This window comes from Vanellus vanellus (assembly GCF_965231255.1).
Source record: "Vanellus vanellus genome assembly, chromosome: 4".
Classification (NCBI taxonomy): domain Eukaryota; kingdom Metazoa; phylum Chordata; class Aves; order Charadriiformes; family Charadriidae; genus Vanellus; species Vanellus vanellus.
In genome coordinates this window covers 55,195,957-55,218,324 of record NC_138909.1, presented here as the reverse complement: position 1 = coordinate 55,218,324, position 22,368 = coordinate 55,195,957, and the positions used below count along the sequence as shown (strand labels likewise).

The 22,368-nt window shown below is 37.9% G+C and overlaps 1 protein-coding gene across 1 annotated transcript; it reads left to right on the top strand.

Annotated features, from left to right (window-relative positions):
• Positions 1 to 1,477: 1,477 nt before the first annotated feature.
• Positions 1,478 to 20,486, top strand: TRMT44 (tRNA methyltransferase 44 homolog; the record flags this gene model as incomplete). The annotated part of the gene is made up of 11 exons (XM_082482588.1): positions 1,478 to 1,904; positions 4,527 to 4,644; positions 5,517 to 5,736; positions 6,954 to 7,022; positions 9,744 to 9,851; positions 11,308 to 11,379; positions 14,600 to 14,706; positions 15,335 to 15,518; positions 16,193 to 16,580; positions 17,371 to 17,487; positions 20,034 to 20,486. The coding sequence occupies 11 exons, from the start codon at positions 1,478 to 1,480 to the stop codon at positions 20,264 to 20,266; spliced, it is 2,043 nt and encodes a 680-aa protein (XP_082338714.1). The 3' UTR covers positions 20,267 to 20,486.
• Between the last annotated feature and the right edge of the window lie 1,882 nt (positions 20,487 to 22,368).

Sequence of the window (22,368 nt, the reverse complement as noted above, 5' to 3'; positions counted from 1 at the left end):
GGATCTAGTGCAGTTTCTCTCTCTGCCTTCACGCAATGTTTTAATATAAACTGGTTCCAAGCAAACAGATTCAAAACTAATTAGGAAACCAAGCCAAGCAATTACAGTAGGAAAGTAACAAAGGATTGCCCTAAAGAATAACCTCAGAGTTAATTTCAGCCGTGTGCTGCTGGCCTTTTGAAATCTGCATGTGGATGTGATTATTTTTAATATTAATTTAATATTTATATTATTTTTAATATTGCACTAATTGTTTATCTAATATCAGGGTGATATGTGAGTCTCCATTAATTTCGAAGATGCTTCCCAGGACTCCAGATTTACTGTGGGGTAGGGCAACGCAGCAGTCTTGTGCTAGAAAAGTCTCACTGTCCAGCTTTTACTTTATTCAAATGTTCAGGTTTAAAGAAGATGAATAGTCTTACTGATCAGCCTTAGATATTTTGGAAAACACCATGTGGATGTGGCAGTAGAAAATAACGCAGGTTATTTTCGACTTGCCGAGAACTGCTGCAGGTTTCCTCGAGAATAGCTGACCCGAAAACCTGTTTATGTGGAAGGTGCTCCTGCTCGTTAATTCAGACCCACGACTGGACAACAGCAGCAGCGGTCGGCAAACCACCGAGGGAGTATTTCCCTTCGCAGTGTATTACCGTCCGTTGCCTTGCTCAGCGATGGCACAGCTCGGGCACTCGGTCGGTGGCCGTCAAGAATAACGGGATCGTGCCCTTATTCTGTCAGAAACACCATTACTCGCAAATGCAGAGCCGCTAGAGAAAAAATAAAATAAATGAAAAACACGGGGATGGCGCGTAGTCAGAGGAAACACAACGACGGAAACCGCTTCTTTAAAAGCCCTTCGAGGTTTTATTGCACCACCGCTACTTCAGCTGCCTGAATTTAGGGCGGGGCCTCGCTTTCGCTCGGAGGGGAAAAAAAAATGGAAAAAACTACGTACTGCACCGGGTTTCACTAAAAAAAAAAAAAAAAGTACGGAGATTTGTTTCCGTGAGCAACGGGGGGTCTGTTCGGTTGTCAGTCAGCGTTCCCCGCTATCAGAAAGGTGCTTCTGCGCTGAGGTACCGCGGCGGCTGTCACAACGACATCAGCCCTTCCTCAAAGAAAAGCTGGAAATACGGTAAAAAATCCGCCAGCCCACGGTTGCCTCTGGGCGCAGAGGGTACCTCCGCCGCTTCCAGCTGCGGCCCGGCCCCGCGGCAGTGTCCCGCCGCTCCCCCCAGGGCGGCAGGGCCCGGCTCCCCGGGGAGGGCTGACAGGAGCCCCTTCCCGCCCGCGGCCGTTGCGCCGCGAGGCGGCCTACCCGCCGCCGCCGCCCGACTCGCGGCTTCAAAGCCCCGGCCTGGCGCGAAAGGACGTCGTACCTACCTGCGGCCGCCGCCGTCCCCGCCTCAGGAACTGACGGGAGCAGCCTGCGACGCGGGCCCGCCTACCTCCCCCCTGCGCGGCGGCGGCGGCCATGGGGCTGGTGGGGACGGCGGCTGTGCGGGATGGCGGCGCCGCGCTGCCCCATGGCTTTTGGGCGGCGGTGCGCGTCTGGCTAGAGAAGCCGCAGGTTGCCAACAGGCGGCTTTGCGGCGCCGCCATCGAGGCGGAGGGGCCGGTGCCGCTCGGGGAAGGCGGGGAAGTGTCCCCTGCCTTCGCGGGGGGGAGCGGCGGGGGACAGGAGGGGCGAGCGGCGCCTGCCGGGGCCGGGGAGCTGGGCCGGCTGTGGAGGGAGGTGGGCGGCCAGCTGCCGGCGGGGCACGGGCGCCTGCCGCCGCCCCTCACGCCGTGGGGCGGGCCGGGCGGCTCCTCCGAACTCCGCGCTGTGCTGAGGACGCTGCTGCCCCGGGGCCGGCCCGTCGGCCCCCCCGCCCCGCCCACGAAGGAGCTGGCGGTCGAAGGTGAGCGGGAGCCCGTCTCCGAGGCGGGGAGAGGGGGCGGGATGCCGGGCCCCGCTCCTGCGCCGGAGGCGGCTGGGTGCCCGCCATGGCAGAGCGCGGCCTGTGAGGTGCCACGTCTGTTTCATGACTGTTCCCGTGCGAGATCGTCTCGCAAATGAGATAAATGCCGCTTTTTTTTTTTTTTTTTTTTTTATTTCCCCTACTTGTGGGAGTGCAGATGGGTTCTTGCCCTTATCGTGTGCTTAGATTTTATTTTTATCTTGTTTTGTTGTTTTTGTGCTGGGAAGCGTCCGCAGTGGAAATGCAGATTGCAGGTGTCAGGCGCCTGTAGGGCTCTGGTTTAAACAACCCCCGGTTCAACCTTAGGGAAGCACAGCAGGGGAAGAGCTAAAACACCCTGTGTAAGGCCCTGCTGGGGTGGGGAGAGCGCTCAGGGGAGCCCGGCACCCCGCTCCTGAGGAAGGGGTACGGGGAAATGCCTCCTCTTTTTGTTTCCCTTTAAAAGAAAAGGCAAGGAGGGACGGACTGCCGTCGTTGCAAGCTCCTGCCGTGAGTAAGCTGCCAGCAAAAAAACGCTGCTTGTAGTGCAGACCTAATTACAGGTGTGTAAGGAGCGAGGGCAGCCTTTGGAAGTGCAGAGTTAGTGAAAAAAGTAGGCAGCTGTGGCACCTGCCTGGCCAAGCTGAGCTGTTGGTGTCAGCTTCCTTGTTGTTTAGTATTGCTTAAAAATTAAGCTTGATTTATTTATTTTTTTTAATACTTTCTTTAGGTGCTTACATTATATGATGGTAATATGCTGCAGTAAATCCTACTAATGTGAAGAAACTTATATAGGGTAGAGGTTGACACCTTTTTAAGATAAATTTTGGGTATTTTTTGACAAGAATCAGAATTCCAGACCCAATTAAATTTACGATTCAAAAAGACCTGTAGCAATTTATGAGGGACAGCTGACTTAGGATGCTCTTGTGGCCACTGATTCTTACTCTGATGCCTTCAAAAAAAGTAAGCCTTAAAAAAAAAAAAAAGTATACATTGCAGTTTCATGATTTATTTTTTTCTTCTGATATTAAGAGGAGATGTTCCAGTACTATGTCTAGAGAGCCTATCTGTAAGAAAAAGCCTAGGAGTATATTCTTTTAATTAATATGTTTAAAATAATAAAAAAACCCAGCATGTTAGAGAGGGAATTGGCTAAGGATGGTCTGAGATAGCAATTGAATAAACATCAAGTCTTGCTAACTTTTTTTCCTGTCTCACTCAGAAGATTTTGTAGTCAAGTTGAAATTTGCTTACTTAGCCAATATAGCATTCTTGGTTTGAAGTTTTGTGGTTGTCAGAATATTTGTTTGGATGGTAACTGAAAAACCATTTTCAAAACTGAGAACTTAACAAGTTATTCTAAAGACATTGTCCTGGGTAAACAATAATTAAAAAGATTTTTGCAAATGGTTTATAAAGTAATAACCCATACATATCACATACCGTATAGAATAAGTGCTTTTGGAGTGACTTTTTAGGGAAGATACAGGGAATAAATTAAGATATTAAGATAAAAAAAATCAGTTGTTTGCGAGTACTAGGTTGTATTGTGCCATTCATATTTTACTGCAGTCTCCTTTATTTTCATTTGTAAGTTATTTCAAAAGAACACACTCCCCCTTCTCTGTTTTTACTTGTGTAGGAGTTAATTGTGGTACATGCATGACTGATATTAGAGAATGAAACGTGACAGAAGTTGCAGAATATCTTCTTGAAATATGGTAGAGGCACTTAAAAGTGTGGTCGGCTGTTTGTCAACCCATCTCCAAAATCTTCAAGGCTTCCAAAATCTCTAGTGTTTGGAGTCTGTCACTGGATGTAAACGTTTTATTCCACAGGTGTTGGCTGTCATTGAGATCAGTAGCATGGTTGCTGAGCATAACTTAATATATTAACATAATACACATGCCTTCACCTAAACCCAGGTCTTCTCAGGTAGCCTCCCTTCAGAATTATGAGATATTAATTTAGGGACAGCTAATGTGTTGTGTTATTTTCCACAGTGCTTAGGCCAGGAGCTCTGATTGGGAAAGCTGCATGTTGCTAAAAGTTAAGTGTAGCTATACTTAATTAAAATAACACAATAGATCCTGTGTTTGAGCACAGCAAAATTGATAGATATTGATAATACTACTGATAATTTTTTAATATTGCACTGATTGTTTATCTAATACCAGGGTGTCTCCATTAATTTGAAACGTGCTTCCCAGGACTCCAGATTTTCTGTGTGGTAGGGCAAAGCGGCGGTTTTGTGCTAGAAAACTCATTGTCTAGCTTTTACTTTATTCAAATGTTTAGGTTTAAAAAACATGAATAGTCTTACTGATCAGCCTTAGATATTTTGGAAAACGTTATGCAGCAGAATGTAAGATTTTGAATTTTCAAACAGCTCAGTAGTTTCAGATGTCAGGCACACCGAGAAACGGATCTGTTCGTAGCATTGTGGTTCTTCCTGCGTTGACCTAAATCTTGCCTCACTAGTTTGCATTTAAACCAGTAAGGAAACAAAAGTTTATTTTGGTGCTAACCAGGATGGTTTGCACCGTGGAATAATATATCACTATTTACGTATCTTTTCAGATGTTTACAATGGAACTGTGACCTTTCTGCCTTTGGAGGAAAACAGTGAAGGAAAATATCAGATTAAAAAGTGCAATATTTATCAAATTCAACTTACGCACATAAAAGATGAGGAATGGTAAGTGCTGGCAGTGAGAGAAGAAGCAAACCCTGAATTATTGTAAGGATCATACCATGTTTTAGTATTGGTATCTAGGCAATTTTGTTTTCATAATTTGGTGCTTGTTTAGTAAATGGCAGTAGTAGTGTGGTCTTAGTGCATAGTGTTCAGTTAAAAATGAAACATCTACAATACCCAAATCAACACAAAACATATCTGTTTCAACTTTGAATGTATACATTGACTGTACACCTGTGGAGTCTAGAAATAGTATGCGTATTCTGATGTACGTGTATACTTCATAGGAAGTACCTATGCCTGTGAGAGGGGTTCTGTGGGAGTTAGTAAGGTTGAGGGTTAAATTCAAATTGTTGTTTGGAACCTACTGAGCTTCAGTCATTGAAATACAGACCATTGCAGCTTGGTCCTGAGCATCTGAGAGCATAGCTCTAATGAAATAAAAATGAAGTTAGAGATGATGAAATAATGAAATGTGCCAACTGATATATTTTCTTCCTAATTTTTCCTGTTGTTTTCATGAATTTCATGAATTCACTTTTACTAGTTAGTCTTTGGATATATTGCTGAATCAGATTGCTCATCAAATGCAAGGCATCAGTCGTGTTAAATGTAGCATGGATTTTCACATACAGTGTATGAATTGACAGATAATGAGCTGTCTAACAAAATGCAGGGGAGACTGTTCCATTAATCAGTAAATTCACTGTTTTATTTTCCTTTTGGTTTTGTCTATTACATATCTCCTTGTTCCCCAGTCTACTTTTACACCTCTGTTTGATCTGCTGATTTTTTTCCAGTAAATAATTCTTTTACTATTTTTTGAGGTAGCTGAGATATGATATATTTATACAAAGTTTTTGTTTTTAAAGGTCTGTGTCTGTTGTAGCTCCATTTCCAGAAGATTGGTTTTCAGATGGAATTGCATACCCCAAACTAGCATGGCTTGGAAATGAACTTTTGTCCAGACTGGCTAAATGGTCTGTGGAGCAAAAGCCCAATGAGTTTAAAAATACGCTCTCACTCATTTCTGTAGCAAAATACAGCAAAGTTTATCAAGACCTTAAGGAAAAATACAAAGAGATGGTAAAGGTAAGTTTGGCAATAAATGCAGTAATAGTATGCTTTCCTATAATTGTTTTTGTTGTTATTTGTTTAGTGAAACTACTTCTTTCACTGAATTCTTATTTTTAATAAAAGCAGCAATTTAATTGAAATGTATGTTTTCTAGTTTGGTGTTTCTTTTTTTTTTTTTTTTCTGTGTATGTGGGAAACAAACAACTTAGTATTTGGAAGAACTGAACAGGAAAAGCAAGATTTGGAAACAAATTCACGCTAAATATCTGAATGAGTTTAATACTTTCCAGAATGTTTCCCTTAAAATAAGAAGTAAGCAGTAGATCAGTGGATGTAGTTACTAAGTCATCCGTATTAAAAGGCGTAAATAAGGTACTGCCTTCTCTGAAACCTGAAAGAGTCTGGAAACAGCACTGGTTAGTAAGCAGGTTAAATTTCCTATTACTCTTTAAACTTAGATGCAATGTTAATATGTCTTTCTGAGTTAGAGGAGCAATATTATAGTATTGTTTTATCCTGGGAATCCTGAAAAATGACAGTGATTATCTTAAGTGCTGTATGAAGTAATACCTATGTCCTTATACACCAGACTCTAGCTACAAGCAAATAAATTGGTAAATGCTTTTGTAAAACATGTTGTCGAGATGTTGAAAGGTTTTAATGTTGATACTTCTGTACTAATAGAAAGACATATATGAGAGGAAAATTTGACTTGTGGGTAACATAATGGTTCAGTCTTTAGCACTGCAGTAGACTTCGTGTAGTGTTGTGCATTTTAAACTTTGTTTCAATTCCTCATTTACAAAATAGGCATAATACTTCCACTTTCTACTTCAGATTTTCTGATGTTATCAATGTTGCACATAACAGGAATAATACAAGTATTTTTCTTTTGAGAAAGTTAAGCAAAAGGGTGCATGCTTTATTACAGAACAGACGCAGCAGTTTACTTTTTGGGAGCTGTGCATATGAAGCCATAATTTTCTTGGAAACTTTATTGATTGGATGACAGCAGACAACATTTATGCCTTTATTCTTTTGTGTGACTCACAAAATCAAATGGTCCTTATTTACATTCTTTGTGTATATTTTTAATGAGGCTAAAATGCAAAATTTGTGAAGTGCAGAAACTCATTGAAGTGAATGAGTATCCAGATCACTCTAACTGAGCACTTTTTTGAAGTAATTTCAGATGGCGTAAGAAATTTTTTTTTCTCTATTTTTTTCTGAAGGTGTGGCCTGAAGTGACAGATCCTGAGAAATTCGTTTATGAAGATGTTGCCATTGCCACTTACTTGCTGGTAGGGAACTGCTTTGCCTAATAATATCCTATAAGGTTCTGTTTCTTAATAATAGAATCTCTCTAAAGAAAAATCAGTATTTTAATTTTATAGTTGTTGGATTCTTTAAAATAGAATGACCTAAAGTTATTAGACATACAAGGCAAAAGGAAGGGGGTAGGAGAAAGGGTGTTGGGTATTTTGGGTGTGGTGTTTTTGTTGCTGTTTTGTTTTTGTTTGTTTTTTTTTTTGCTCTTGCTCTCATCTAAACAGAGAGACTAAGTTCTTATTGCAATATCTTTCAAGCATAACTTAAACTGAAAGTAAAAATCAGGTCTATAACTCTTATTCAGGTTGTGTTCGTATTCTGATCTTCATTGGTTATACTTAACAGGATTTCAGGGATTTGCATACAGTAAGTGACTATAGAAGTTAAGCATTTTTAACAGAATTGGAAAAAAATAATGTCACAAAGCAAAGGGAAAATCAGTTGATTTGTTTTTTATACTGCCCTATACCACAAAAATCAGCACAGTAACAATGAAAATTAAGTTTAGAGGGATATTAAAACTTCTTTGTGAAGATATGATAAAGATTTGCAGTTCTCTGTCACAGAAAGTTTATGACCTGCAGAGACAAGATGGGGTTTTTTGAGTGATAAAGGGAAAAGCACTGACGTAGCAGAAAAATAGTGATTAGATGTACCAATTTGGAGATCAGAAGCTATTGTTTTATACATATTTCTTTGACTTGTTAACTTTATGCTAAAGGTTTTTCACTGCTTTGCCTTTCCCTAATAAAAGTTCAGCTCAAATCCCATATTCAAATGCAATAAGGCCAACTGTAGATGCTAGGAACGCTGATAAATGCTTGGTGCAGTTTTCTAAGGCGCCTACCTATTTAAGAATCTATGAAAATTCTGCCACCTGCAATCATGAGAAACTAAAGGTTTTTAAACAGCATCAGAATTTGTCATTATGTAGGTGCATCAATATTTTTTGACTGCTATCAAGAGTACAGTGAAAAGCATGCCTACTTTGAAGTATAATGTAGATACCTCTTGCATCTTTTCTAAATCTGTGTCTGTAAATAGTTAGCTCATTTACAGAACTTGTTGAGGACTAATTTATTTTTATAATTGACTATTTAAACTTAAAACCCCAGTTTTATTTTCCCATGAAGATTTTTAAAATTGAGGAAACCTGACTGATCTAGTCTACTCTCAAAATCTTGATTGTCGCTTTGGTGTGACAGAACTTTTTACATCAGAAGAAAATTGGCTGCAGCCACAAGAAAATTCTGTAATGAGACTCTTGAGAATGTTTTGCAATTTTTTATGCACATGAATGTTAGTTTACAGTGATAATGTGTTTAGCTGATGTAGCAGTAGTTTTCAAAAAGTTGTTAAAGTCATCCAATAACTGGCTTATATAAATGAAAGCTTAAAGTATGGTATTAATACCTGAAAATTTTGCAAGGAGGTTAGGTTATCGATATGATGATATATAGTAACTCATTATTGAGAAGTACATTAAACAGGTGGTTAAGAGAAAGTAGGTCCAGTGTTAATTTTTTATGGATTTGCGGCATCTACATCTGACCTCATTTTACTCTGCAGTCATATTAAGGTCGCCTGCTGTCTAGGCACATGCCCAAAGAAGTAGCTATTCAGTTTGCATTATCTCAGCAGGGGATTGAGGATAGGTGTGATCTGTGTAGTTGATTAGGGATTTCTGGAGTTGATTAGGGATTTCTGGGATGCAGCCTGGAGTGCACAAAGGGTACACTTGAAAATGTGAACCGAGCCTGATAATCTCATGGATTCTCTGCAGCTTTTTTTCCTCTAGCAAAACTGACAAATTAACAAGCAGGAGTGTTAATTTTCATGGTTAAATAGTCTTGATGATTTTTGTTAGTCATAGTAAAAAATAAGTGTGCGGAGTTGATGAATGTGTGCTCTGTAGCTTCTCATTGAAGGAAAAAAAGTTTGACAGTGATAGAAAGAGACTAATCCATGCCCTGCAGACAAACATCCAATTATTAACTAATTATGAATTACATAACTATGTAAAAGTAACTACTTTTGTACAAAGCAGGGACTAGAATTGGGCTGAAAGCTTTGGAGTCCTGTTAGCTGGTGTAGAATTTGGGGCAGCTGACTGTAATGCTATGTAAGTTACACTTTGTTCGGTAGAAAGGGATGTTACATGTACCAATATATAGCCAACTGATTACAAAGAACGTTTAGTTCTTTATTTTCAGCTCTGCCACCAATTCTTTCTTTAATACAGTAGATATAAATGTTTCCGTGGTTTTACTTGCAGAGACACTGTTGAAGTTTACTTGTTACGTCCCTTGCTTCCTCTGGCCATCTCTTGTGCCCTTTGGTTTAGCAGCTTATTGTACATCTATGCTTACTCTAGCCCAGAGTTGTATAGCCTTGATTATCGTCAGCTTTCAGTAACTCAGAAGGGAGTGGAGGATGTGCTTAGCACTTAGAAAATGAATGATACTTTGCAACATAATTTGTGTCCCTCTCTTTTTTAGTTTTAGTGCTTTGGGTTGTTTTGTTTTTTTTTTCTCAAGTTATTTTCTCTGTGAGTACAGCGGATGTATTCTGTCACATTTGCATTCTTTCCCAGCTTTCTCCTTTCATTTCCAGTAACCTTTGCAGCTTTCTTACAGGGAAACTTGAGAGCAGAAGTCTAAAATGTTTTCTTTTCTTTTCTTTTCTTGTCTTAGATTCTTTGGGAAGAAGAGAGAAAGGAAAAAGGGTTGACCAAGAAACAGTCATTTGTAGATCTTGGATGTGGAAACGGACTACTGGTTCATATTCTAAGTAATGAAGGGGTAAATAGAGTGCTTTTTGAAATAAAAAATAGAGACAGTCAATACTGTTGTTATGCATTCCTTTTATCTGGCATGCAAATAGCCAAAATTCAATTAATTCATATTGCTAAAATAGGATTTTGTCACTCTAGTTACCAGGAAAAATCCTAGCAGAGCTGTAGAAACCTACTTACTTACGTTTTTTTTTATTTCAGTTTAAGGCTATTTTTCTGAGGTAAGAAACTGAGAAGGAAAAGAAAAAGGAATGGTGTAATTTAGTTATGCTGTAGACAAAACAAAAGGGAATGAGAAATCTTAAAATAGAGATTCTCTTTCACAAGAGCCTTTAAATGAGATGTTTTTCATAAACTTAATTTTATTGAAGTTGAATTCTACATGTCGTGTCCTGAAAATGTTTTTCCATATCTTTAAAAACAATCCTGGGATTTGTTAATTGTGAAAATGCCTAACAACATACTGTGCTTTTGGGAGTGACAATGTGGCAACAGCAGCATTCATTTTCTTGAGGCATAGTTTCTGAAACAACAACAGAAAAGGTCAGTGAGATTGAACAAAAGCCAGTGAAGTTGGGTCTATCTGTTTCAGAAAATTGTATTCTCTGCTTTTGGGAGAACATGTTAAAATTTGTAGAGGAAATTAATATCTCCTATTAGATCAATAGATGTCATTTGGGGTGAAAAAGTCCAAGTTCTCCTAACACGAGCTCTCTTTCCTTGTGTGGTCAGAAGAATTTGATCTAGTATAAGATACTATTTTCCCTATAGACATTTCTTTTCGTACATCATTAGATCATCACTGCTGTAGCACTGACAAACATTGTTGACTGTCAAAAAAATCATGTGTATGTTTTACAAGACTTTTTTAGTAATTGATTTTGGTTAGTTCTGCACAGGGTTCTCAAAGTTCAAATACTATTACTTATGCGTTCTTTATTTCTTGCTTTCTTTCTCAGTTCTATTTCCTCTTCCCATAAGTTCACACAGGGGAAAAATGTGTTTGGACTCCAACAGCCTAATTGACTTCAGTAGTTAAAAGGTGGTTCTGCCACAAAGACTGCTTAGAATAGCACTCTTCTCTGAGCCTTGTAGGTGCTACAGTAACACTTGCCTTATGAAAGGCTTTGATATTTTAAAACCAACAAAACCCAATACTCTGCTTTGACTTCTGTAGAGATCCAGTTTTCAAGAGCAGTCTTAATAGGCGTGCCCAGGTAAAATTTCAAACCAGATATATTCTTAATGTTTCCTAGTCTTTCCCTTCTTACTTAGAAGGGAAAGAAGGGATTAAAAGTATTCAGCTTCTGCCTGAAATGGTGAAGCTGCATTTTGTTATGTGTCTAAATTTTAGTATGAATGATATAATCAGTGTTAATATGTATATTTAGTGAGCCTGTTTGACAACTTCTACTAAAAGTAGTACTTAAAAATGGTATTTTTTTGTTGTTCAAATATTTCAGCATTCGGGTAGAGGAATTGATGTGAGGAGAAGAAAAATATGGGACATGTATGGACCAGAAACTCGTTTAGAGGTATTATGTAAATGTATGTCAATCTTATTAATTTGTAACTTTACTCATTTGTTCGTTGCTTCAGGTTGTGTTGATGCAAATGTAATCAAACATAGTGGTTTATAGACTGTTTTCTGAAGAGATCTGTGGGTTTGGCATGATGCCACCCATGTGTCCTGTGGGACTATAAAGTAAGTTGTCAAGGGGATTATTAGAGCAATGCTGTATCATACCCTTGCATGTTTGCAATTTACTTACTTTTCAGCTGAGAAGACTAGTGTGTTTTCCTACTTTACGTGCAGACATACATAGTATAAAACAATCTCTGATTTTACAGGAAGATCAGCATTAAGCAGCTCTGTTTGCACCACTGTACCTCATAAAAGATACTAGTATCCAAAGTTGGGAATAGTTTATTCTTGAAAGTGATTCTGACCTTCTAGTACTGTGTGCTGTTTTGGGGACAAAATTGTTGTTGAACTTCAAAGGAGCCAATCCTCTGCTGTACTGACCTTATGGTAAGGAACTGCAATAATAGCCTTCAAAAAAACAAACAGGAAAATGAGCCTGAAAGAGTGATTATATTTCTAGTTCCACATTAGCATTTTTATGAGAACAGGAACAATTTGAGCACAAGAATATTCCCTTTAACTTCAGCTGTTCTTGGCCTGATACTCGTTAAAGTGTGGTACTGATGAACCTTTTGGAGGTGAGGTGTTCCTGTGGTCTGAACTCCTAAAATTTCTTACTCCGTTCTCTCAAAAATCATCAGCTTCCAATATATTAAAATAATTTTCTGCCAGTAGTTATTCTGTAGTAGTTTTGTTTGAAAGTTAATTCAACATATCTTTGAATGCTAGCAATTTATATTAAATCAACAAAAGAGCAGCAGTTTTCACAGATGGGAGGTGGAACTTTCACAGTCTTGTGCAGCTTTCTCTTTGCCACCCTGCCATTTTAGGTACAGATTGCCAAAACTGCCAGATTCCTTTGCTGTAGTCTGCAATCATCTGAAAAGCTTCAAGAAACAATCCAAACCGTCAAGCTGTGGTGCTCCTTTGTTCCTGTTGTACTGTATTGTCACTTCTGATCATACCAAGCAGCATCTTCTCTTTTCCTTCACGTTATATATTCCTTTTTCTGCCCCTTGGTCTGTGTTACTGAAATCTTTGAATTTTGTACATTCATTTCATATTAAGGTCTGACTGTTTACAGTTTCTTAGATTTATCAACTCATAGGAGAACTTCTGAGCATCAGCTGTCCCTCTATGCAGCATGAGGGAACAAAATAGAAAAGGATGGGGTTTATTCACCTTTTTTAAACAGGAAAAAATTTCACAGAGAGGTCTTGAAAAAGCCAGGCAGAAACAATAAAAATATCCAAAATATGCATATAAGGAAAGGACTAATTTCTGTGGGAAGGAGTTGTATAATGAACAGGAAGGGTGAAATGATTTTACAAGGCTTCTGTGGCTACGGGAGGAAGCACCTGCTTGCAGCCTTTTGTTACCCTCAAAGCTGATTTTGTTTTGATCATTACTTGAAGCATGAGTTGGAGGATGAATATTGCCATCTGTGACATTCAGTGCCAATACTAACGATATAAATGAATGTAACAGGTGGCACTCTGCATAGCCAAACTGCTGTCATACATGGCGGATGCAAATTTGACTATGGGTGACTGTCAAAATGTGGAGTATGGCACTGATAATTCATGCTATAACTAAATTAAATGATCAAAACTGAAATGTAACGTAGGAGTAACTTGTTTAATCAACCATAAGAAAACACTTACCAAACACTTTGTTTAACATCTACTAACCTGCCAAAAAGAAATTTGTTACGTGTACTATCTAGAGATGTATATGCATAATTAAAAATGGTCAGAGATACAGTATTTAAAGTGAACAATGATACACAATACTGATACTTAATAACAGTGCTTTCTTATGAGGGGAATTGAGATGTAACAGGGGTAGTCTGGGATTTCAGAAATTCCCTAATAAGTGTTGTTTGTTTTTTTTTTTTTTAATTCCTACACAGATACTATTTGGCATATATGTGTGAATTTTGACCTCATAAAATATGCATGTTTTATATAAAATGAGAGTATGGGCATCTTTTTCAGGGCTTTTCCTAAAATTCTGTGGATCTTCAAATTTAAAGCTTTTTTCAACTATGCCCAATAATTATTTTGAGATTCATACATGTTTTTAGAGAAGAGTATGTACATCTGTAGTATCAAAATCTTTAAGTACTTTCCTTGCTGAACGTATTTCAAGGTAAGAAAATGTGTGTGTGAGAAAGAAACATTAGAGGCACTGTAGAACTTTTAAAATCTAACCTCTATGAAGAATTCATCCTGTTTGGTGGTTGGTTTTGGTTTCTTGCTTGGTGTTTTTTTGGTTTGTTTTTTTTGTTTGTTTGTTTGTTTGTTTGTTTTTTAAAGAATATCAGGGTAGGGTGTTCTTGAGACTAATAACTATTCTGTGAGTTAGAATAGTCACAGTAGGAAGAATTCTGTGCTGATGTCTCCTCAATCCATGTATCTTGAATTCCCATGAAGTGAAATGCTGTTCTAAAGGCTTCCAAAGAAGTAATCTTTTTCTAACCTATTGTTTATTATTTTTGCTCCTGATTTTTGGGTGTATCATAAGGTAGTCTTGACACAAGCTTGAAAGGGATGGAATGGTAACATAGACAAGAGGCTGGATTAGGTTTATTATATGTGAATGATAAGGTATGAAGAGTGGTGTTCTGTATATTAGAATCTGATTTGGGAAGAGTCTGTGAAAGAAGAGAAGATAGTAGTGAAGCTGGTTCCTGGTTATTTGCTGTGTGAGTTCTAGGACTGTAAGACATAGCAAATTAAGTGGCTTTCTGAAAAATTGAGCCTAGGCATACACGTGACAGGAGAATGGCAAGAAATCATAATCCAATATGAGACATTTGTTTACAAATATTTTGGGTGCCAGATATCTTAATCAGAACTGTTATTCCACTCTTTATCTGACCAATATGGGGGTAGCTGTTGCTAAATTACTACTTTGTAGCTATAAAAAATTATTGCCTGGCAAAAGTGTGGGCTGAGGAAAGTATTGGTGGTGCCTGTGGTTATTGTTCACCTTGCATTTTTCAGGTTGTATGATTTTATATTGTTGCTTAAATGCATTTTATTTGTTAATAAAGCACTAAAGAAACTTGTAATAAAATTCAATTAATGTATTGTTTGGTTTTTTAGGAATCTACAATCATGCCAGGTGACAGTCATCTCTTTCCAGATACTGACTGGCTCATAGGAAACCATTCAGATGAATTAACACCGTGGATACCTGTAATTGCAGCTAGGTATTTGTGGAGGGAAGAGAGTGGGAGAGAAGGAATTAAAAACCAGAACAACTACCTTTGTGTGCTTGGAGAAAACTGTCACATTTGCAGCCACACCTGCTGTCCTTGATGGTTTTGATGCCAATTGATTATTTTTACAAAATGTTTCCCTTCCTGTGGAGAAGCACAGATGTAGTATTTACTTTCTCATAGAATTCAGGACAGTATTTTGCTTTTGAAGTTCAAAAACCAGAATTAATTTTTATTCTTTAGGTGTGAATCTGATGTTTGAGGGTGGTGGATTTTGTTGGGTTTTGTTTGTTTTGTTTTGTTTTTAATAAAATGGTCGTTAGTTTTGCCTTTCCTTGAACCATTGTGCTCTTCACAGCCAGCTGCAGTAGTTTAATATTTAGAGATCTAGCCCTGCAAACCAAGTTGGCACAGTAATTTGCTATAGCAAATACTTTGTGAAACAGTATTTTTGATCATGCTAATAGATCTATTGAAAGAGGAACATACAAATATTATTTTGTGAAGCTCCATCACTTAATAAAAATTTCCATTATTGCTTGTATCTGATGGGTTATTTGTAAATGTGTGTGTTCTCTGAAATAACTTTACATTCAGCAGTTTGTTATCCTTCTTGTAGGTCTTCCTATTCATGTTGCTACTTTGTGCTGCCATGTTGCTTCTTTGATTTCCATGGAAAATACAGCCGAAGACAAAGCAAGAAAACTCAGTACAGAGAGTATCTTGATTTTGTTGCCCAAGTGGGATTTGTATGCGGCTTTCATGTGGAAGAAGATTGCCTTAGAATTCCATCAACAAAAAGGGTAATTTTGAACTGTGTAGGGTTTTTGTATTTTTTTTTTTTAAAGCTGCTAGCTGTCTGAAGCATATGGATGTTTGTTCATTATTATTTTGTTCATTATTATTCTTGTAAGATCAGACTATACCCAGTTGCATTACTTGACACAATACGATCTGAAGAGAGACTAAAAATACTCATTGTTTTCTTTAGTAATTTGCTTGTAAGGTCATAGGTACAATCCTAAAGACAAGAAAGAATGGAAGGTTTTATGGTTATTTCTTATGCCATCCTATAGGATGGAAAACTTATAAAACTAATTTTTTTGCCTTAATTTTTTCAGCTGCCTATTTTTACTTAATTTTGCTGTTTTTCATGTCCTATGAAATTCAAAGTGAAATGCTCTTAGAGTAGGAAGAGGTGTCCAGCTTTAATTTTGTAAATAATATGAGGATCAGAAACAGTCTTTTTGTTCTGTGCTTGTGTGGCATGATGATTATGGTTCGATTACTGGATTTCTTCTGTGGCACCAATATTTAAAAACTAAAATTAAAAAAAACCTCAGAGGGTGATGAGCATTGAGTTTGAAAAGATATCTCTTTTAGGTAGATTTAGAAGCCTGCGTAAGACAGGTTAGGGGGCTGTGTGTAAGTATGGGACTCTGTATAAATAGTGATTTACCTGTTTCTACGAAAATAGGTGTGCCTTATTGGAAAAAACAGGACCTATCCACCAACAGAATGTGCTGTGATTGACAAGCAGATAACGCATTATATTAATAATCATCAGACCTGTGCTATGGTCACATGTGACAGAAGAGTTGGATTTAATCATAAGGATCACTCTAATGTATGCAAAGAAGCAGGCTCAGAACTTCCTGAAAATGAGACTGAGACTGCTGGTACAATTTGGATGCCTGAATTCCAACCCAGAGAAAAAGTAGAACAAATCAGAAATTGTGCTTCGCTCCCTCGGGATTTTATAGATGATGTGGTTCTCAATGTGGCAAACCTGCTGTTAAATGCAACCCCCCAAAAATCATGTTCTAACATGCGTGGTGGAAATATGAATACCTGGAATCAAGGAGGTGAGATTGTCTTTCCTTTACATTATCTTTTGCTTTTACTGGTAGATTATATCTTTTCCAATGAATTTACATGCTTGTACATTTAGTAAGTGAAATAGATTTTAGGAAATACCAAGAACAGTACAGTAGCAATCAAAGGCTTTTTTTTTTTTTTCCCCACTATGTTTTATTGCACTCTGGGATGCAAATAAGGCATATAAGAATATTTTGAAATTGGTGTGTTGTTTTTTTCCCTCTACACTTAAAAAATAGGACAGAATCAATTTTTATTTAAAAAAACAAAACAAACCCAGAACTCCTCCCCATTTACCAAAACAGAAGACTCTCCATCTGTTTGGGAAGAATATTAAGTTTCTTTTTGGATAGTCACATAGTAATTAGCTATAATTCTGTAAGAATTCTGAATGAAGTGATTTGAAGTGCCATTTGTTGCTGACATGATTAGGAATTTTTAGTTTAGTCTTAGGAAGAAAAAGAATAGAAGCTGCTGTTAATTTTATAACCATTCAGTTAGTTCCCACTACTACCATCTTTTCATTTTCCTCTGTCCATTTTTATTATTTACTCACTGTAGTTTTTCATATGTTACTGTCACAGGAGGTCCTTTGAGTCATTCTCTCTTCTCTCTAACTACAAGCATGTAAATGGTGTTTATCGCAATAAGGGTTATATACTACTGTAAAAAAGCAGAGTCTTACTCGAGTCCTATAGAAAGCTGCTATTTTACAGACAATATATGTATAAAATATATATCATGCATGTTTAATAGCTACACCATTCTTTATTGCAGAAAGCCTTTCCTTGAAAGAAGTAGCAGAACACCTAAATAAAGAGACTTTAAAAATGCTTAAGAGTGAATATGGAGGCCTGCAGACACTACTCAAGAACAATCATCAAGTATTCGAAGGTAAAGAAGGGAAGAAGGGGTTTTGGGTTGTTTAATCATCTATTTTATCTCTTCTATATGCAGCTAAACTCAACTGAAAAATTACTATGGTAGTGTTTGTTTTTTGTTTTGTTTTTTTTTTAACTACTTTCTATACCTTTGTGGAAAACTGAATATTCTTTATGTGCCCATTACTCCAAGATACTGTTAGTAAAACTCTTTTGAATGAGGTTTGTAAGGTATCTATCAGCAAAGAGTTGTTCTAGGCTGACTGTATCTAAAAAGACAACCTTTTAGTTAAGGTGGCTAATTTAATGCTACTGTTTGACTTACAGAATTCTTATTTTTCCGATGATATTAGGGCTGTCACATGCAGAGCAAGTTCACTAAAGCATTTAACTGAGACTTAGTCTGGCCTTGCAAAGCCCCACAGTGTAAATGCCAACACAAAATAAAACCAGTCTCCATAAGAACCTGTAAGTGTGAGGCTTGATGTGTTTATATAGCCTGTGGTAGCATCACAGAAAGAACTCAGTAGCAAATTTCTGTGGTTGGCTGGGTTTGTTGGTAGCAATTTTTTGGTTGTGTTTTTTTTTTTTTTTCCCTGTTGTAATGATGTGGTGGTGTGTTTTGTTTGGTGGGTTTTGTTTCGTTGATTTTGTTTTGTTTGTTTTTTTTTTTTTTTTTTTTTTTTTTGTCAGTGTGGAGTTTTGTAAAAGTAAGGTCTAACTTTGCAGTAGTACAAGATCTTCAAGGTTTTATCAGCATTTAAGGCTGCGTGAAATTTGGAAGTCTGTTAACTTCATGTGTCCCAACAGTTCTACACCAGCTGTAGAATGTTGGTCAACTAATCCATGGCAAATCATCCTGAGTATGCAACCTAGTTGCTGCCAGTGGCTAACTTAACCAAGTTTAGCATCCACTAAGGATTTCTGTGTGCTTGGCAATTGCAAAATATGAAGCCATACTGAAATCCTTTTGAATTACAGTCCTTTGCAGTGTGACCAACTCTTTTCATTCATGTCTAAATTTAATTCCCTGTCATTAGGGATAGGTGGAGTAGATTTACAACCTGTTACATAGAATTAGGATTTTTATTTTGCATGGATGCTGTCTGCACATTACCTCTGAAGAAAGACTAGGATTAAGGCTGGGTCTTTCTCTGTAATTTACATCACATGGAAAGTCCCAGGGGCTTCAGTAGAGACCTTTTGATTCTTTTCTTCAGTAGCATGTCACTGTAACAAAAGACTTTTATCAGCGAGTGGTCTGGAAGGACATTGCTCATGCCAAAGAAGACAGAGAATAACATCGCTGCAGCTCTTTTGTCATCTTTCCTGAAGTGTTTTTCTTTAAACGATATGGAAAACAGACGGATACACACACACCCCCACAAAAGAGGGGGCTTAGAGTAACTGATCTGTGGCAGTTTCTTTTGATCAGGCATCTTGTCCAATACGGGATTGATTTTTCTAGGGGGGGGAAAAAAAAAAAGCTTGATCATAAATTCCACTGTATCTACTCATTTTTCTTCATCTTTTGAGTGAGATTTTAAAGCTGTGCTGAACCCACTTCTGGATTGGTTTTGGATGGGTTCAGATCCATTTGTGTATCACAAGGAAATCTGGAGGGGTAAATTCATCCAGGCCTGAATATGTGATATTAAGCTTTCACTGGACTCGTTACCTTTTGAATAGTGATTATCAGAATGCAGAATGGTATCAGTTAACTATTCCAAGCTATAAGCATGTGTTACAGAAGGTGTTATTGAAGCAGAATAAGAAATAGAGCATGGCAACTTAGAAGTGGCAGATTCTTCACTTTTCATTTTCACTGTTGTTTTTCATTTACGTTTTTTCTTTCTCTCTTACTAACTTCCTTTTATTCTGTTTTGTTTGCGCATTTAAGGAATTGATAGAGGTTCACAAATCTGTGTGTGCAGTTTACGGTCCTAACACAGCAAATGAATTTTAAAAAAAAAAAGTGCTGAATATTAACCAATAATAGTTCACTGTTGATTTATATGAAGAATTAGACTTGTCATCTCTTTGGTGCAGTGTATTTTTGGGTCAGTGAACCGTTGTCTTTGCAAGAGCATTTCTGTGTAGTGAAAGTAGTGGAAGACACTTCCAGATTTTTGCTGTTAATCCCATTTTAAATGTGGACTAGTAAAGTTTTGAACATGGGAAGGATTACAGTTCTTGAAGTTGAAACGTCTTTGTCAGGACTTGCAATCTAAATTCAGAGGATTTTAGTCTAAATGATCCTAACTACTATATTTAAACAAATCTCTACAAAGACGATACAAAGGTGCCTCAAACTATTCAGCATCACAATAAAACATCTCACAGGGAGATCAATCAATTCTTCTTTAGACTGTGTCTATATTATCGTGGTTTGTTGTGCACTTCTTTCTGTTTTTGTACAAATGGCACATTCAGTTTTGCCTCAGTGATCCATTTGTAGAATATATATTTTATTCACAGAATGTCACTATGCATTTTTTCCAGTACAATTCCCATGGCTGTCTATTAACAGCTGCATTTTTGTTTGTTTTTAAATCTTAGTTCTAAATGGGAGAGTTCATATTCGTGACTGGAGAAAAGAGAAACCGTCAAGGAAAACTAAGCCTGAAGTGAAACGACGCCTTTCAGCTGAAGCATTTAAAACACGTCTCTGTTGGTTTTTCATTCATCATCCTGATGGTTGTTCTTTGCCTTCTGAATCTTGCCCATATGCTCATGGGTCTGAGGAGCTAAGGCAGTCTCAGATTATTAAAAAGAAAAAACATATACTGTAATAAAATGCTGCCACTTATGTTTAAGCTTGTGTACATAACTGAATCTATGATTGACTTTGGGACTGCTTAGTCCATGAAGGTCTGTACAATATGGATGTTTTTTTTTTCATTCCTATGCGTTGTGTTTTCCAGTTGGTTTATAAGTTCTCTTGTGTTTTGAATTCTCTAATCTTTTTATTAACATGGAAAAGGCATAGTAAAGTATGTATATACTTTTGGATTATATCATGACTTGTCTAATGTGCGTTTGTATAAGTAGAAAAGTTTAAAAACTTGATTTTCTAGGACATTCTTCATGATCTTCGATCAGATCAAATCTACGTGATGCAGCATTTTCAAACTCTGAAAATCAGCTGTTTTGTTCCAAATTTTACAGGAGAATTTATGGTTTATTATGACTAACAATGGCTCTGGGGAGTCAGAAATTGGAAAGAGTTCACTCTCTCCTGACCTGACAGCTTCCTTTCCCTGTTACTATGGAGTAATACTATGTATTATCCTTACTTTCTTGGTCACACCTAGTCCTCCTTTCCTTCCTTCCTTCTTGTACTGATTAAAAATGAGTGCTGGTTTGAAGAATGACTTTCTGGGAAATTACTGTGGAAGTCTTCACGTGTAGGTGTAGGTTTTTAGGGCTCTGTAGGCCATACTGTCCTTTCCCTCTTTTTTTGAAGTAACAGTGGAAAATGTACTTAATGATATTGGCATGGTAGGGTTTCTGCTTATCAGATAACAAACGAATGTCTTCGCACCTTAAGCAGGTTATGATTTTCTTGATAGACTGTATTATTTTCTTTTAAAGGTTTAACTTAGCAGAAGGCCTAATTATTACTCGGTGACAGTCATCAAACTAGTGTCATAATTCATATCTGTCAACTGCTAAGTACTTGTAAAGTTCAGTATCTGCTGTACAGGCACAATTGTGTTGGTTCTGGCCTAGCTTGTATACTGATAGTGTGGAAACTCGGGTCTGCTGAGACAAGACTTTGATTCCAAATCCTGCTGAAGAAAGGGTAAGATTTAAAATAGTCACTAAAGAGGTAATGTGGACGCAAGAGCAATGACATGGAAACTCATTGCAGGATGAAGAGGTCTAGGGGTAATGGTGAGTAAGCCATGTGAGAATTCTCTAACAGCTCAGGGAATCTGAAAAAGAAAGGAAGGAAGTAATTGAAGACAAAGCAGAAGAAATATGAAAGATGACACCGGAAACGCTTTCAAAACAGTTCCAAAGCCACTGTTCTCGCACCCCAACTTTAAGCCAACAGGTTGCAGTCCTTCACATGCAGAAGAAGCTGGGTCGAAATCTACTGACAGGGTGAGAGCAAAGAACTGACTGAAGTGTTGTGTGTTCTCCCTTTACATTATCCAGTATGCCACATGGTACAGCTACCTGGCCTACCTCGAACAGGAGCTGTGGTCGGCTCTGAGACTTCCCCCATGGCTCTGGTCTGCAGTGTTGTATACCATATCCTGAATTTAGCACTAGTCAGTGTCGTGTTACAGTCATTACAGAATTTACACATTTTAAAAAGAAGAGATGAATCGCATTCTAAGGGGCAAATTGGATGTAGTTCAGTTAAGATTATTGGGCTAAGGGAAAGAGTAGTATAAGCCAGGTAAACCAACTCCTATGAAACAGGGCAGCACATAAGGGAACGCAGTTGATAGTGTACTTACTGTTGTAAGAATCTCAGAAAAATATTTAGCTTGTTGAGGGGACAAGAGTTGAGAAAAGCCATGGAATTTTATAAACTTTTATGTAACCAAGTGATAATGTTCCCTTAGCCTTTGTTTCACTGTGTGCAGAGTAAGCGTTCCCCAAGATGCTTATTTACATGTTGGTATGTTTGATGAGGGGGAGGCCCCTGTAAAATTAAGTTCACGCTACCTCCAGAAAGAGATTGTTTCCAGCAAAGAGCAAAACCAGTTTCGATTCTTTTCCAGTCATTGGCGGCTTCCCTAGTGATTTACCTTGGGGTAGGATGTGTGTCACTTGTAACAGGTGATTTCCTGAGTTAGAGTTCACCTGTAGAGCCCCTCAGATGGGCTTGCAGGAAGTCAGAGTTAAGAAGCTGGAAGAAGGTTGGTTGTATTTTGAT